Source organism: Pagrus pagrus (genome assembly GCF_965226575.1).
Source record: "Pagrus pagrus genome assembly, chromosome: 19".
In the NCBI taxonomy this organism is placed as follows: domain Eukaryota; kingdom Metazoa; phylum Chordata; class Actinopteri; order Spariformes; family Sparidae; genus Pagrus; species Pagrus pagrus.
In genome coordinates, this window is record NC_140203.1 from 23,438,018 (window position 1) to 23,454,217 (window position 16,200).

The 16,200-nt window shown below is 38.5% G+C and overlaps 1 protein-coding gene across 5 annotated transcripts in view; it reads right to left on the reverse strand.

The window, feature by feature from the left end:
- Window positions 1–16,200, reverse strand: part of tcf4 (transcription factor 4) — a 234,850-nt gene that overhangs the window by 88,337 nt on the left and 130,313 nt on the right. For 4 of the 5 annotated variants that reach the window (XM_084383942.1, XM_084383941.1, XM_084383943.1 and 1 more), the window contains 2 exons: window positions 13,712–13,838; window positions 11,720–11,769 (listed from right to left, as the gene is read on the reverse strand). In XM_084383942.1, coding sequence (XP_084240068.1) covers window positions 11,720–11,769; window positions 13,712–13,838 — 177 coding nt within the window. Of the gene's footprint in view, window positions 1–6,153; window positions 6,218–11,719; window positions 11,770–13,711; window positions 13,839–16,200 lie in introns of those variants that run through there. The other variant, XM_084383946.1, reaches the window with a different exon arrangement.

Consider the following 16,200-nt stretch of genomic DNA (forward strand, 5'->3'; position numbering starts at 1 on the left):
AGCCTCTTTCTCATTTCATCTTCTGCCAAGGCCCGCTACAACGGCGCTAATTTGAGCAGCATGCTAACACACACGTGCACACACACACACACACACACACACACACACACACACACACACACACACACACACACACACCATGTTCAGCACACACGGATGTGAGGTCAATGTGTTTTTATTATTTTCAGATGGACATTTATATAAACCTGCAGTCAACTTGTCAATGAGACAGAACTGACCGCGGACACGGTCATTTTCATTTAAACCTTTATTTAAACATGAAGAACCTGCGAGGTGGCCCTCATTTACAATGATGTCTAGTTGGAAACTAGTTAAAAAAAAAGCCAAACACATGAAAATCAGCTAAAACAGTTGCACCATGAAGCACAGAGGCTGGATTTGAAATTGTCAATAGGTTGTGGGACGATTGATTTTAAGTGTGTTTTGTAGATCACTCCAAGAGTTTGGGGCTCTAAAGCAAAAGGCTGACGTACCGAATTAGAGGATTTTATTGTGTAAACATTTGTCGGGTCATGTTCTTTTTTAATCTCTTTTGGAGACTCTGAACTGGCGACACATGCTCAGTCTCAACGTTGATTTACAAGAAAATTAATGGCTTTTTCCTTTTATTTTCCTAATTTCCTCTGTTTTTCACATTTATTGTGTGTGTGTGTGTGTGTGTGTGTGTGTGTAAGTGTATGAAGTATTTCATTTGTAGGAAACATTGGAGAACACTCTCTCTCTCACACACACACACACACACACACACACACACAAACACACACTGCCAGTGTAGACAACGACTTATCCAAGTCTTCTGCTGTCCCAATATTCTCTGGGCCTAATTTACATACTGTATTTAATAACAAACTATCATTTATACTATTTTAAAGTATAATCACGAGAACACAAAAAGTTTATTTTTGATGAATAACTCAAAGCCAAAGTAAACACCAGCACGAGGATGAACAGCAGCATGTAGGACAGTGCAGGAAGCAGAAACAGTTAACAGACCCTCACAGTAGCTGACTGACGGGGTCTGTGGCTCCTCTGTGGTACCTGGGGCCTCCTGAAGGGGGCAGCATGGTTCACCAAACAGCTTCACTGAACCCCCCCCACCACCAACAACACCACCACCACCACACCACCCTCCAACCCCCCCATCCCTCCTCCACCCGCGGCCCACCGGGAACCGCCGGCTCTCCTACTGTGCCTTCTGCAAGACCTGGCTTAATTTAATTAACGCTGTCGACTTTAAACAAAACCACATCTGAGCCGAGGAGAGGGCGAGAGAGGGAGAGAGAGAGGGAGAGAGAGGGAGAGGGAGCAGGAAGTAGCCAGAGACGGGAGCAGATCGACCCGGTCAGATCGCTGAGAGGATTTAATCGGTTGCCGGTTTGAAAATATTCCACCTTTTTGGGGTCTGGTTTCAAAAAGGAGCTCTTAGAAAAAAACCCAGGATTCCTTCTTTAAATGACAAATATCAAAGGAAGTCAAGGTCTGTTTTTTTAAAGGCTGGTGCTGGTAGGCAGCTGATGGATCCTCTAGATTCAAACTAAAATACTAAATGATGAGCTTCAGGTAAAACATGATTTTATGTCTGTCTGGCATTTTGAAAGTGAAATCGTGCTCATAGATACTTTAACACAATTCTGTCTCTGTGTTTTAGAGTTGATAAATGGATAACTTATAAGAATTCAAAATGACAGTGCATTGGGAAGATGACATGATGAGGAAAAGTAGAATTTTATAGACATTGTTTTACAATCTGGATCCTGTACATTTTGTGTTTTGTTTCACCTTGTGACGTATGTAAAGTAGAATTTGAGCCTGACATTCAGAGTTTGTGAAGGATAATAAATAATAAACTTTGCTGTAAAATGTACCAGTTTTAAAGTGAACTTGGGGAACTTCATAGACTAAACTGGACACTTCTACTCTACATTCTCTACATTTCACACATTCTGGTGCAAATGTACAATATATCTTGTCTGATTTTCCCCAACATTGATAAGCACAAATTAAAACACATAATCATCATCCTTCAAACACGTGACATTTCAAAACTAGCTCCTGTAGAAATACTTGATGATGATTGATCATTTTTTGCAGAATTTAAGAGGAAAGAGTTTCATTTTCATATCCTGGAAATATTAATAATAAAAGCTTTATTTATGTCTTTTTAAATGTTCAGGTTTAGACTGGGAGTAATAAATAAAAACATTCAATAAAAAAAATGTATATAACTTATAATGTTGTACACGGTGTAAATATTAAAGTTTGGAATTTTATATAGAAATATCTGTATTTATTTTATTGTTTATTGGATTCTGATTTATATATACTGAGTAAACTCATTTAAAGTCGTGAACATTAAGATATATATATATATATATATATATATAAATATATATATGTATATATAAAAACTTTTTGTCAACTACATCTAGAACTTGTCGTGGAATTATTTCATATGTAATCACCTTCACATGTAAAACCTCACTTGGTACAACAATCCAGCTTATTGGCGAGCTCCAGTGTCACTGTGGCAGAGAGAGAGGTAGAGCATGTGTGTGTGTGTGTGTGTGTGTGTGTGTGTGTGCAGAATTAAAAAAAGAAAAAGGAAAAAGCATTAAACAGACTAAAAAATGAACATTAAACGCGCTCGTGCTGACACTTTTATCATTTTATTTCTATTTCCTTAAATGGCTTCATTTTCATGGTTTCATTAGAGCCATTTTTGGGGATAATCTTGATATATATGTGTGTGTTTAGTTGTTTATTCTGTCAGCATTAGCAAGGCTCTAAGGACGAGCCGGAGACTCTATCAGCCTGAACAACAAATTAACCAAAACAATGATATCTAAAGGAAAAAAAAAGCTGTTATACTCCCAACACCAACAAAGAAAAACAACAGCGAGACGGCACTCTGCAACCTGCTAATGTTAGCAACTGATGCCTAATTTCCTTTTGATTACAAAGACATCCCACGCTCTCCTCTCAAGTGACGTTTAATTGTTTCTCAAAGTAAATCATCAACTCAGCAAACTAAATTTGACAAACAACAATAACAAACTTGCTGCGCAGGGAGACGAGAGGGAGGAGGGAGAAAAAAAAAGAAATGAATTAATTAAAAGAAAAGACCCATCGCCCGCAGTGGATGTGGAACGGAGATGAAAGAAAACAGACAAGACTTTTTGCCTTAAATGAAAGTGTGTTCGCGAGCTGGAGCGTACGGGAGGGCAGCACCACAACACAAAACAAGTTTGAGCACACCAGAGTGACAACTGAAATCTTTCTAAATTCATCAGAAAAAGTGTAAATGCAGCGGGAATCCAGGGAGGCTGAAAAATAAGTGACACTAATATGATTAAAACATCAAAATTTGGAGCAGAAATACCACCTTAAGATCCAATAAAGTCAACAGAACAAGCAAAGAAAAGGATAAGAAGTTGTTCAGTGTGTAGGAGGCTGTCAGACGCTGCTGAAATGGCTCTTAAAATCTGCTTGAATTGAGCAGAGAAAGTGTGAGTTGATGCAGCAAGTTCAATGAAGCGCAAAAATTTTAAATAAACAAATTCAAAAAGGTGAAATTGGCGCTAAATATCGAGTCATCCACAACCAATAAACCCAAAATTAAAACTCAAATGTTTTTTCCGCTAACGTCATCAGATGAAGTGTAACAGACGACAACGGTGTCGCGGAGCATCACGTCATGTGCACACCAGACGTGCCAATGAGTGAATGCGACACAGTTGCTGTTTCTGCCCCCTAGTGGCCACCTGTTCATTTTTACAACTTTAATTAACACTACTAACTAAGTCAAAGCAAGTGATTACACACAAACTAAATCCGTTTGCGAAATTGAATGACAAGATGCGCATAACATGAATAAGTGTCATTCACGCATTTAAGTAATTCTTTTTTAAAAAAGTTGCCTTTATCGTGAAGCTTTGTAGAGTGTAGTGTGGAGAGTCCCGCGTGAAGCGAAAAGCAAAGCCAGCTGCTAATGGCCGACTAACAGGTGCTGAGTGGTGGGGAGCTCTAAACAAGAGAGCCAGGGGCAGAGCCGGAGCTTCTGGAGGAGTAAACACCTGGAGTCACAACGGATTGTGGTCTGACCCTCAACACTGAACACAAACACACAAATACACACCCCATGACACCTTCTGTCGCTTGGCAGTTTTTTTTTGTAATGTACAGAAATTCTGACTTCAGGAGCCACACAAAGGATCCTGTGTTCAAACTCAGGCGAGTAACGCGAGGTGAAAATTTGCTTCACTTTCTGTCTGAACACACCTGGAAGCATGAACACAGGGAGACAGAAATGAAACTGTTCTGAATCCAGACGCTGCATCTATCTTCCTTCGTGATTAAACACATAACTCCTGCATTTCATGGTTAAAGTAATTCAAACTTTGATAGTGAGGACATTTTTGGAAAATGAGTACATTCATCCTCACTTCTATAGGTAGCTGTCTGAGGGTTAAGACGTGGTTTTAGGGTTACGGTTTAACTTAGTTGTGAGGTTTCGCTGCAAGAAATGAGGGACAAAAAACCTTCACCTGTGTCATTTAGCCAACAATTCAAATAAAAGGACATCTTCTTCAGCCACAGCTCAGCAAGAAAACACTGTCCAGTGAAACACAAAGATGGAATTCTGCACCATAAACAAACTAACTTAGCCATGTTAGCCTCTGCTAAACTTTGGAATGTTTTTTTTTAGCTCAGAGCGAGCACTCTCTGAATGTGATGAGTGACAATTGCATAAAGACGCATGTGAAAACATCCCGACCCATCCTTTAAGGTTGGGTCGGGGTTTGGATTTTCTCAATGAGGGTGTTCACGTTTGGTCCAGACGTGTGTGTCTGCAGAGTGCGCACTGTTTACCAGCCAGCTTTCTCACGAAGAAAACTTTTGTTTTGGGCCTCTGTGTGTTGCCAAAGACCGTTACACACACACACACACACACACACACACACACACACACACACACACACACACACACACACACACACACACACAGACTTACATTACAGACATTCCTCTGTGAAGCTGTATTTGTACTCAGAGCAGGTGCAGACAGGGCATGGTGTGTGTGTGTGTGTGTGTGTGTGTGTGTGTGTGTGTGTGTGTGTGTGTGTGTGTGCGTTATTTCATGTGGGCAGTTACATTCAGTCTTAAAGAAGTGTTTGATCATCTGTAAATCTATGACGTCCAGCTAATTCATCATCATCATCCAGATAACATATTTGACATATTTGCTCCTTCATGCCGTTTCACTCTTGTCTGATATATTTCTTCTTTACTCTCGCTCTCTCTGCCACTCTGTTCTTCTAAAATTTGACTTTTTTTTGTTTTCAGTTTAATTGATCCTATTGTGTTGTTGTATATAATATGTCCAGTTTCGATGTAAATGCTCCCACATCCCATCCTTTTTAATTACAAAATACATCTTATTTGAGACTCTTTTCAACAACTGATTGATAGCATCATTATTAAAACACATATATTTAAGCGCTTCATGAATACAGAGACAATCTGAAATTATACCTCTTATCAAAATACATATTATAGGTAAGTACATGTTCAAAACATTAAATTATAAGGTAATGTAATAGGTATTTTACATTATAACATTCAGAGCTTACCGGTCTAATTTAAATGTGTTGTAAATATTACAGTGAGCAGCATTAGTTCAATTCAAATCAATAAGACTCTGGATTAATGTGACTGCTCTTAGACCGTAATAATACCTCAAATAATACTAACATCAGGATATTCATCAAAATAAAGAGGCATGAACCAGAGAAGAGCAGAAAGAGTAAATAAATGAGAAACAAAATGAGTCAAACATCGATCAGGAAGTGCAGCTATTTCACATTTAACAGCTGCTGAAAGTGATTGATGAAATTGATCCATCCCAGATATATCCAAAATACTGAGTCAGTGACAGTGTTGAGTATCCAGGTAAGATCAATGTCGCACTGCCGGTCAAAGCTCCGATCAGTTTTATCATCCCTTCAGAGGTACATTTGGAATATTTTCTTGAAATATTTTCTTTCTTTTAAAAAAAAATCCCCAAAGCCATTTTTAAAAACACAGACTTCAAACTCAGTAAACCTGTCACGAGTAAACAAAAGAAATTCTTACATAAAATCAGCAAAGGATGACATTTTCTGCAGTAAACAGATGAAAAAATACGACGACAAACAGCTCTGTCGGCTGCTGAGAGCAGAAATGAAAACACGTTTCAGCCTCATCGTCGTCGCTGTTGGCAGCAGGTTTGGAGGCCGGACCATCCGGAGGAGAAAAAAAAAGGAGAAAAAAAGCACACAGCATTTCTGAGAGGAGCACGAATCTCTGACCAGACACCAGAATGCTGAGTCTTAAAAAAACAAACTGAAAACTTAGAAAAATCTTCACGGGGCTGATCTGAGTCAAAAACAAGCAGCTGACAGGGTTACAAGTTTAATCCTTACAGCACGGCACTGACGCTCAATTTCATATGTGATCGTTTTCTATAGTTTTGAGTACCAACAAGAGACAGACTGCAATAAAAAAAAAAAAAAAATCAACATCCATTGTTGCATTCATGTAGTGTCTTTCTATTGATCCTAAACACAACCACTATTAAACACCACTGCTGCTCTCTGCAGACAACAAAAGGATCTCTCCAAAAGACTGTATCATTTACTTTAAAACCACACACACACACACACACACACCAGGTGTTACGTCAGGTTATTCAGGTATTGTCAGTCAAGCAAAACAGGAAAGTCTTTGGTAAGAAATAGCCCCCTATATTGAAATTGTTGAGAGAAGAACCATGTTTACAGGACAAAGTAATGTAAAAAAAATGTGGTTTTCAACAGTATAAGCTTGTTATCACTGTCATTCTAATTATGGTCAGGGTATTGGCAATAACAGTGTTGCAAAAAAAGGAAAGAAATATTGATATTGTGTTATTAATACGCTTTCCTTTTTATTATTCACTGAGTGTAGTTGTTATTTTTGTATGCTTTTGTACAGTTATGGCTACAGACTCACTACACTTGTATTTTGACTGTAATCTATTTGCCAAAAAAGAAACACAACACACAGCCAACAGGATTAAAAATGAATTTTGACTGATAACATATGTTTTTCTTGAAATTTTATTTAGATATTCTGAATATATCGCCATCATGAAATTGTTTGGCCGTGGTAATCCAGAGGTGGAATACAAGTGGTGAAATGTTTTAATTTTATAATTTGAAAAAATAAATAAAAAATGTAATTTGGGATGAATGTGATGCATTCTTGCCACAACTGTTCCTATTTTCAGCGATGTTTCTCTAAATGTTGCCGCACTATTAAGACTTATATTCCATTAGCTGCCTGCTGCTCCTGTTTGCACTGTAACAATCACAGAGTACAGAAGATATAATGCAGAAGAGATAATATTGCTATAATGTCCAGCTCTACAGTGTTTTAGTCCTAGGCAAAGTTTAGAACTAAGAAAAACTGAACATTAAACCAAACCAAAAGTTATTATGAAAATGAGCACCTGTCAGCAATCTGATGCTTTTTCAGAATAAATGCCAAAGCTCCAAACGAGGCTATAACGATGCTATTCAAAGACAAAAACAGAAACCATTTTTAAAAAAAACACAGGTATAGCTACAAAGCTCTTGGTACAGTTTCTGCTCTCTCTTACAGCTGATACTCGTGCCAACGCACACTGAATTTATTTTCCTGCAGTCAACTCTCTATTTCACAGGCAGCGGGTCCTCTCCTCGTTCCTCCTCTCTTGATGTGAGCGGGAGGAAGCGGGCAGGATTACTCACATCACAGAGGTGGAAACAGAGAGGGTTAGAGCAGAGAGAGAGGAGACGGCTCCGAGTGCAGCAGACATGAAGGCGACGCGAGTACAGAGATCCAAACCCTGGATCACAAGACTGTCGACACCAGGACTTTTACAACTGGACTGGTTAGTCAGTCAGATTGAAGTGTAACGCTCTTAAACAGCACAGCAGTGGTAGGGTGGTAGTCAAGGTTAAGTTCAGAGACTGGTCTTCACACCCTGCATCCTACCTGCAGTTATACTTAGGCTTCTACAGCACTCAGGGCATCGTCATACCTGAATAACTGAATAGGATGATTTCCAGTGACTCCCAAATCGACATACACCACTGCCCCTTAAACAACATGACAATTGCAGCGTACCAGCAACAGGCGAACTGGACCTTCATAGTGTGGTTGCAGTTTGGTTAGGTTCAGTAAAACATTGTGGTTTGGGTTAAAAGAAGTACTTACTTATGTAACTTAAATTCTCTAGGTAGCAATGTAATGCATGTGATATAACTTTACCGCGTTAGTAAGTTAAAATAACTCACTGTTGACATGCACAGCTGTCTCCTGGGTCAAATGTAATGTTTAATGTAGTCAGACGTCTACCCAGACACCCTCCCTTTGAGAACTTAACTGCTCTTTGCACTATTTTGCCTGACTTCCTCCTTTGCTCCCGTCATAATTACTTTGGCCACTAGAAGTCGCCGCCTAACAAGAAATGTAAGTACGGGTCGCAATAAGCTGCTTGCACAGTTCCCCTTTAAAGTCGTTTTTCTGATGAGGACGGGCTGAGATCAGGATGGTGGATTTAGTTAAATACTGAAACATCTGTGTCGCCACAAACAGCCAGATGTGAGCTATAAGATAACTATCAAAATGCTAAGTATGTCAGTGTGTTTTAGTTCAGCTTAGCCTCTGACTCACCACAGGACTCACCACCAGAAAAAAACTGCATGTTTAAGGCTCTCCGCACATGATAAATTGATCAATTAAAAGTGTAACGCAGATTTATGTGACCAATGAACACAGTAAAATTGAAAAAACAACAATCATCCCAAACAATTTGTGGAAGTCATGTTTAACACTACAAAAGGAACTCATGATTTTCCGTCCTCACAAGAAAGATGGCCATAAACCTTGTAGTCTAGACGGGTCATGGTGCACTTGTCTCTTTTGTCCATCAGGGGTCAGATTACATCACATAAAGGACTGGTGAATAGTCTACTGAGGTATCAAGATTTTTTTTTTTTTTAAATCTAATGTTGAATATGTTGTAAAATGTAAATCTATAAAGTGAGAGTCAGATAAATGCAGTAATACTTTCTTCAATTAACAGACTATTACACAATTCAGTACATAAATAAATAGATATATGTATAAATGCAAGTTACTTCCAGCTCTGGGAGTTAAATTCATATTAAAATAAACCAACAGTCCCTATTGTTGACATCATGTCTCCCTCCTCCACAGGAAACGTCTCATCCTTCCACTTCACACACACAAAAGATGAAAAACAACATCAACCCGTCAAACAAACGGCGCTTCCTCCCTGCTTTTTTCTTTTTCTAACACCTCTCCTCTCCTCTTCTGGTTTCCCTTCTTTCCTCCTTCCACTCTCTCCCCGATCCTCCCCCTCCCTCCCCGGGCTGGTTGACACACAGAGGTGGAGGAAAGAGAGGAGAAGCGTGGACAAAGCGGGCCGAGGCCACAGAAAGGCGGACTCCTGCCGAGCCAAAGAGGCGGCTGACACGCCGTACATTCAGCCATCGTTAACTGGCGATTAATGAGGTCAGCAACAGAAAAAAAAACCTCTCCACATGTAAAACAACTCAAAGTCAAAATTAGAAATAAATCTAATGAGCACTAGAGCTGCCACTACAGATCATGTCTATTATCAGTTTTCATATGGATATGAGCACATCCGCTTCCTACTTATTTTGTGTCATCACCAATTGGCACCCGAATATAGATTCATCTGACACAAATAACAGAAAATCATCACATATGAGAATTATCACCGGATTTAAGTTATTAAAACAACAGCATGATGTAACTGATTGATCCGCTAATTTCAGGAGTCATAAACTCAGCTAAATCCACCAATAAATTCTCAAGTTGTACGACATTTCAACATGTTAAACTAAAACCTGCACATAAAGCAGCAAGTTGAACACCAAAAGGGCAAACAAAGACTCCAAAATGAATGAAGACTGAACCTCGAAACATCAGCAGTCATTCTGCTGCGAACACACAGCCGAGCTGCAGGCCTCAGAACAAAAGCTGGGCTCAATTCAAGCAGCTCAAGAGGAACCACAAATACTGAAAACTGATCAGATAGTGATATCTTGTGATCGTGCATTTTTATTGTTGGATTTCCCACAGACAGAAAATCCTTTACAGAAATACCTTGATTCATAGATGATCTAGGGCTGCAAATAATGACTATTTTAGTTAATGATTTTAGTCCAAAAAAGGTTCATTGTTCTTCATCAAGTCAGTCCAAAGACGTCGAGCTTACGATGACATAAAACAGAGAAGAACAGCAAATCCTCTCGTGTGACGAGCTGTAACTAGCAAACATTTGGTGTTTGGTGCAGTGAATGGCTTAAAACAATGAGCGATTAACTTTATGTCAAATCGTTTCATCTGCGTTTTCACTGTTTGACGGATGGATGTTCCTGTTCCTTCCTCCCCGAACGACTAAACGAGAGGCTGTGTTTAATCCTCAAAGCCTCCAAACAGCAGCCGAGCACGTCGACTGGTGAGGGTTTCAATCCAAAATGACAAGAATCCCCCAAATCCTAACACCTAATCAACGAATCTACTAATTAATCAATAATTGGGAACATGGCCATTATGCAAATAAAAAAAAAGACTGAACTTGGCAACACTTTACATCCCTCTAGTCCATATTAATAAGTAGTATATAAACATTTAATCAATGCTTTATAACACATTATAATGTAGTTGTAAGCAGTGTTTAACTATCATTTCTCCCCAAAATGAAGTAATAATAATATAAAAAGTATTTTCTATAATTGTTAATAAACACTGATGCATATCCTTATAAGTGTGTACAACTGCATTGCAGTGTGTTATAAATGATTAATAACATGCTTGCATACAGATCATAAAGGTTAAATAGGGGGACATGAAGTTAAACCAGTTGATTAGTTAGTTTTACTTGATCTTTTTTTTGTTTAGTCAAGTATTCTTTATTTATTTAATGTTTGATTTTTTTACTCTTTCAGCTGATTCCTGAAACATTAGCTGACAGCAGCGTCGTCTTCATCTGCTCAGATTCACAAAACCTGGCAACGTGTGCAGCTTTTCTCCACCTCCATGCTTTTTGGGACTTCTGTCCATTCAAACCAGCAAAATAAACCAACCAGCAGCCGAGCAGATCGACTGGGGACAGTTTAAGCCGGATAGATCCAACCGAATCACTGATAAAACTGAGCATTGCAAACCAAGAACATCATAATGTTATTTTCTTTTCCCCCTTTTTAAATCAATTTCACTAGCTCTGTGCTGTCAATCATTTCAAAAAGCATTTATACCAATAGATTTAACACAATAGGTGTCTTTCTTTAAAGTCAGATCATTTATTCTTCCGGTCCCCAAAACAGAGAGCAACAATAAAAAGCCGACAGCTGTTGGTGTCCAGCTCAGCTCCGACAGCAGCATAATCTTCATCTCGATTTATTCACCAAACATGGCAACGTGTGCTGCTTTTCTCCAACTTCACGTATCTCCTGCTACTAAAAACCAGCTCAGTGATTCCAAACATGCAGGAGCGTCAGCAGCCTTTCTCGTCAGCGACACACACTTGAAGCAGCAATGATACCATCGAAATGATAGGAAAGAAAGGCATATCATCACTTACTGAGGACGGCAAGCCGGGAGGGACCTTTCGCACTTTTTTTGTGTGAACCTCTGAAAGAGAAAGAAAGCAACAAAACAATACATAAGGGTTTAACGGGCCACTTTTATTTCCTTTTAAACAGGAGCTTCTGGTTTGATTTGTTAGGATTTAATCGATCAGCCGGAGAGGAGAGAGCGAGGCCACTTTTCCCACCGGCGTCGATAAATTTACAAAGAGTGCTTTCACTGCACCAAGCGTGACACAATAAGATGCAGAAAATCAAAAGACAGAACACAAAAAGGACCGGGTTGATTTTTTTTCTGGTCGGTTTGATAAAAGGAGAGAGGGCAGCTTTTGACATGTTTATATTAGTTTTCAGGGTTTCTCTCAAGGAGAGCGAGGGAGCGCTCTATCAACTGGGAAGGTGAGACTTTGATGGAAAAATGAAAGAGCGCCTTTTTTTTTTATTTTGGAAATTGGCCCAGAGTTGTTGTATGTGTGTTTGTGTCCTCCCAAGGCTAACGCAACCAAGGCTACACCGTGGCCACTATTGTCCTGCTCACTAAAAGACTTCCCTGTATTTTTTTTTCTTAAAGTCCCCTTTCGAAACGCACATATGCAGACAAACAGGATGGTCACACAGACACAAGAGCACACACTCACAATGCTCGGCCTTCTACAAAGAACAACCGCGCCTCCGACAACACAGAGCGGCTGTGATCGGCGGCTGGATCAGTCCAGGTTAAAAATGTTTCAGCAAGGCCGCTGAGAAAAGTTTCTGTTTGGATACAGGGATGTAAATGAAGGCAGGAGATTGAAGTTTGACTGATGTGCCTTTATTTCAGCTGTTTCCTTCAGTCTACAAAAGGGAATATTGGGATTGTATTTGATGATAACTCAGTATTTGTATTCATACCTAAAACCTAAAAAAGACAAATGTTACAAATGTTCATAACCTGAACACCAGGATGCAATTTAATTAGGTTCATTTTCAGAAGGTTCTATTTGGTTTCAGACTGATCAGCAGAACATTTTATTTTTTTAAATCCAAAAAATTATTTGGGCTTTAAAGATTTAAATAACAAATAAATAAATAATGACAATTTGCCAGAAAGCGAAGAATAATAAGAAATAAGAAATAATAATAATTTTGAAAAACAATGTGTGTATCCTAAAAAAACACAGAACAGGGCCATTGTTGTTGTTCAGATAATGGCACTTAATGTTGGAAAATTCTTCTACATGATTTTTTTTCCTACTTTTTTTTGGAAGAGAAAGTTGATGTCCATTAAGTGAGCAAAAAACCAGAAAACTTCAACACCCCCAAGCAAGCGTTTCAATTCTGACCCCAAACCCACTTGGGGCCCCACGTGGGGTCGCTTGACATTCTGATGGGGGCGACGGAGATTTCTAAAACTAATGTAAAACTAAGGAAGACAAATACGTTTAGATGAATGTCTTTTTATTATGCAGTGGTCAGTTCATTAGGTCCGCCGAGGTAAAGTGAATACAGTCTATTACGACAACCCTACAATAAAGCCTTCCCTCATGAAGGTTAGCATTTTTGCTTTATTGTATATGAGAGGCTGTATTGTATGGTGCAATTTAATTATAGTGTGTTATACAAATGTTATACCAAAGATGTTTCTCATATTTTGTCCAGCCCATTTATATCAACGGACCATAAAGTTACATCAAACATTTGAACCATGCGGGAGGATTATTACAGAACTGTTGTATTAGAATGTATTAGATTGAGCTAGGTGTATCTAATAAAATAACAACTGAGTGTATATTGTTATATTATTATTATTATTATTATTATTATTATTATTATTATTACTACTATTATTGTTATTAGTATTATTTATGAATAGGCCAAACTCAAATTAACATAGCTGATGTCATCGTTGAGAAAGCAGTTTAATGACCACGTTGTTCATCTGAATGTCACGGTGTCTCTCTGTGTCTTTATAGTGTTTGTATAATGTGAGTGTGTTAGCAGTGTCTCACCCATGGTGTCCATAGGCAGTGCTCTCCTCCGCGGGTTGGAGCTGTAGTGCTGGTAGTACTGACCAGCCGGCTTGGTTGGCGACGCCGCGCTAGGACTCCCCAAACCCAACTCGCCACCCAGTATCGACTGGTCGAGAGACAATGAGACAGACAGACACAGAAGCACAGAGAGAGAGAGAGAGAGGGATTGTAAATCATGTGACCTTGTGACTCAAGAACCAGGAAGGCGCACTATTCCTCACAAAGAAAACAGGAACATTTCTGAGAAATGAGGACTGTATGGTAATACGCCAGTCTATTATATATTTGGACTTGCAATAAACTGGGATTAGAGATGACAAAGACAGAGCAAAATAATGTTGATCTAGGCTGGATCAAGTACTAGACACAAGTAAAACATGTCAGAATTATATAATAAAACAAATTCCTAAAACAGCTGGGCCTTGTAGTTAAATGTTACTCAAACAGGAGCAAACAGCGCATTTGTCGGGGACTATTTTCAGCAGTGGATTAATACGCATTTGGCGATCTAGATTTATGGTACGGTACATAATATCACCTGACTATACATCAGTCAAAATGTTGACAAGATAATTAGAAGGGGCCAACCAAGACGATTTTAAGTATGTGGAAGTTCAGCATGATGATGGCTGTTAATAATAATTGCTATTAAAATGTCGTTACAAAACTTTTGGAAAATATCTAAAATATTCAACATAGCCAGGATACTGACGTTTGTGTTAAGGCAAGTTGGAGTGTTGAAAATGTAGTGTTATTAGAAAAGAAATGACAACAGTTAGAATAGAAGACAATATTGGAATATTGATAACACTTGAAATGTTGAGGATTGTTACAAAAGCACTGCAAACGTTGCAATAAACTACAGTGAAGAAAATTGTTAAAATGTCGGCATAGCTAGCATGTTGAGCTAAAGCTGGAATGTTGAGGACAATTTGGGATTTTGAATGCAAACAAATGTTGACAAGAGAGAAAATTGGGAATCATCATAAAAAGAACTATCCAGACTACTTGTCTGAATTTTCAGCACAATGAGAATGTTAAGGAAAGTTCTGCGTGCTTCTAACAATACTGAATACTATCAGGATACTGATTAGAGAACGTGGAAGGTATCTGAAATATGACCAGTCGTTAGAATGCTGAGAGCAAACAGAATATTGATGTTGATTGAGAATAAGTGGAATGATGCCGATCTGAATGTTACGTGGAGCCGTCATTTATTCAGCTAAAGTATGGCAGTGTATGGAAGACAGTTCTATTAAATAAACCTGGAATACTTATCAGGATGCGGAACACAGTTGGAACGTTGTTAATGTTAGAGGCTGCCAGACTGTTGAAGAGAGAATGTAAGTATTTAATATACTGACAAATGGTGGAATATCGAGGAAAGTCAGGATATTGATTGCTGATAAGCTGAAGAAAGAAGAATTGGCGAAAAGCTTTTAAATTGAGCATATGCGGATAATCAAATGTCAGCACGGTTACGGCACATTGACCTGAAGCATGAATGGAACGCTAAGAATAATGCTGATTCCACATTATAATGGGAGTTACTATAACAACAGCCTCAGTCTTGTAAATAGTGTTTATGCTAATATCAAAGATGTAATTGACTCAGATATTTTTGAAAGTCACGATATATTTGAATTGGCACTAAATATTACAGTTCTAGTTATATTCAAGAGTTATATTGACAGTACACAATGTTTTAAACTCTATCATACCCACTCTGCAACCATACAACTGTTTTGAGCCATCCAACAACACAGACGCTTCCTAAAGTTATATGCCGACCCAGTATCACAACAGTTTTTTAAATAGTGAAGGAATGTTATCGAGGACTATCCATTTTAAAGTGAATCAAATGTTTAAAATGCAAAATTTGGGTCCAGGTACACAAATCCTAAACTGATTTTATTTAACATATAACTGAAATGACACTCTTTTCCTAAATTTTACCAAAGTGCTTTTGTCGTCTAATCCTCATCAGACTGGATGCGGACTCTGGATTCTGGTGTGACATTCCTGGACTTTGTTCAGCCACCATCCACCTCGACCACTTCCATGCAACTCCGTAATTCTTCATAAATGTACTGTTTCTGTCAGTCCAACAATTGTGGTGCAGGCATGAAGCTTAGTCGTGCTGAGTCACAAACACAATTTAAAATGTTGTGTCCATGTACCTGAATCATGTAGATTATATTTTGTGACAATCTGACGAACTACTGTGGTATTATGTTGTATATGTTGGAATTTTCCCCGTCATCACTAACAGTCGTATATTGTGGAACACCACAGTAACTGAATGTTGATGGTTGATAATCATTGTAACAGTGCGTATGTTTTGTTCCGGCATGTGTGTCTTAGTTAACCCCTAACCCTTAGTTTAATGCTTTTTTTTCATTACTGGCCTAAATATGTAAATATATGGAAGTCCAGGTCTGCCAATATTTAAATAAAAAAAAAAAAAA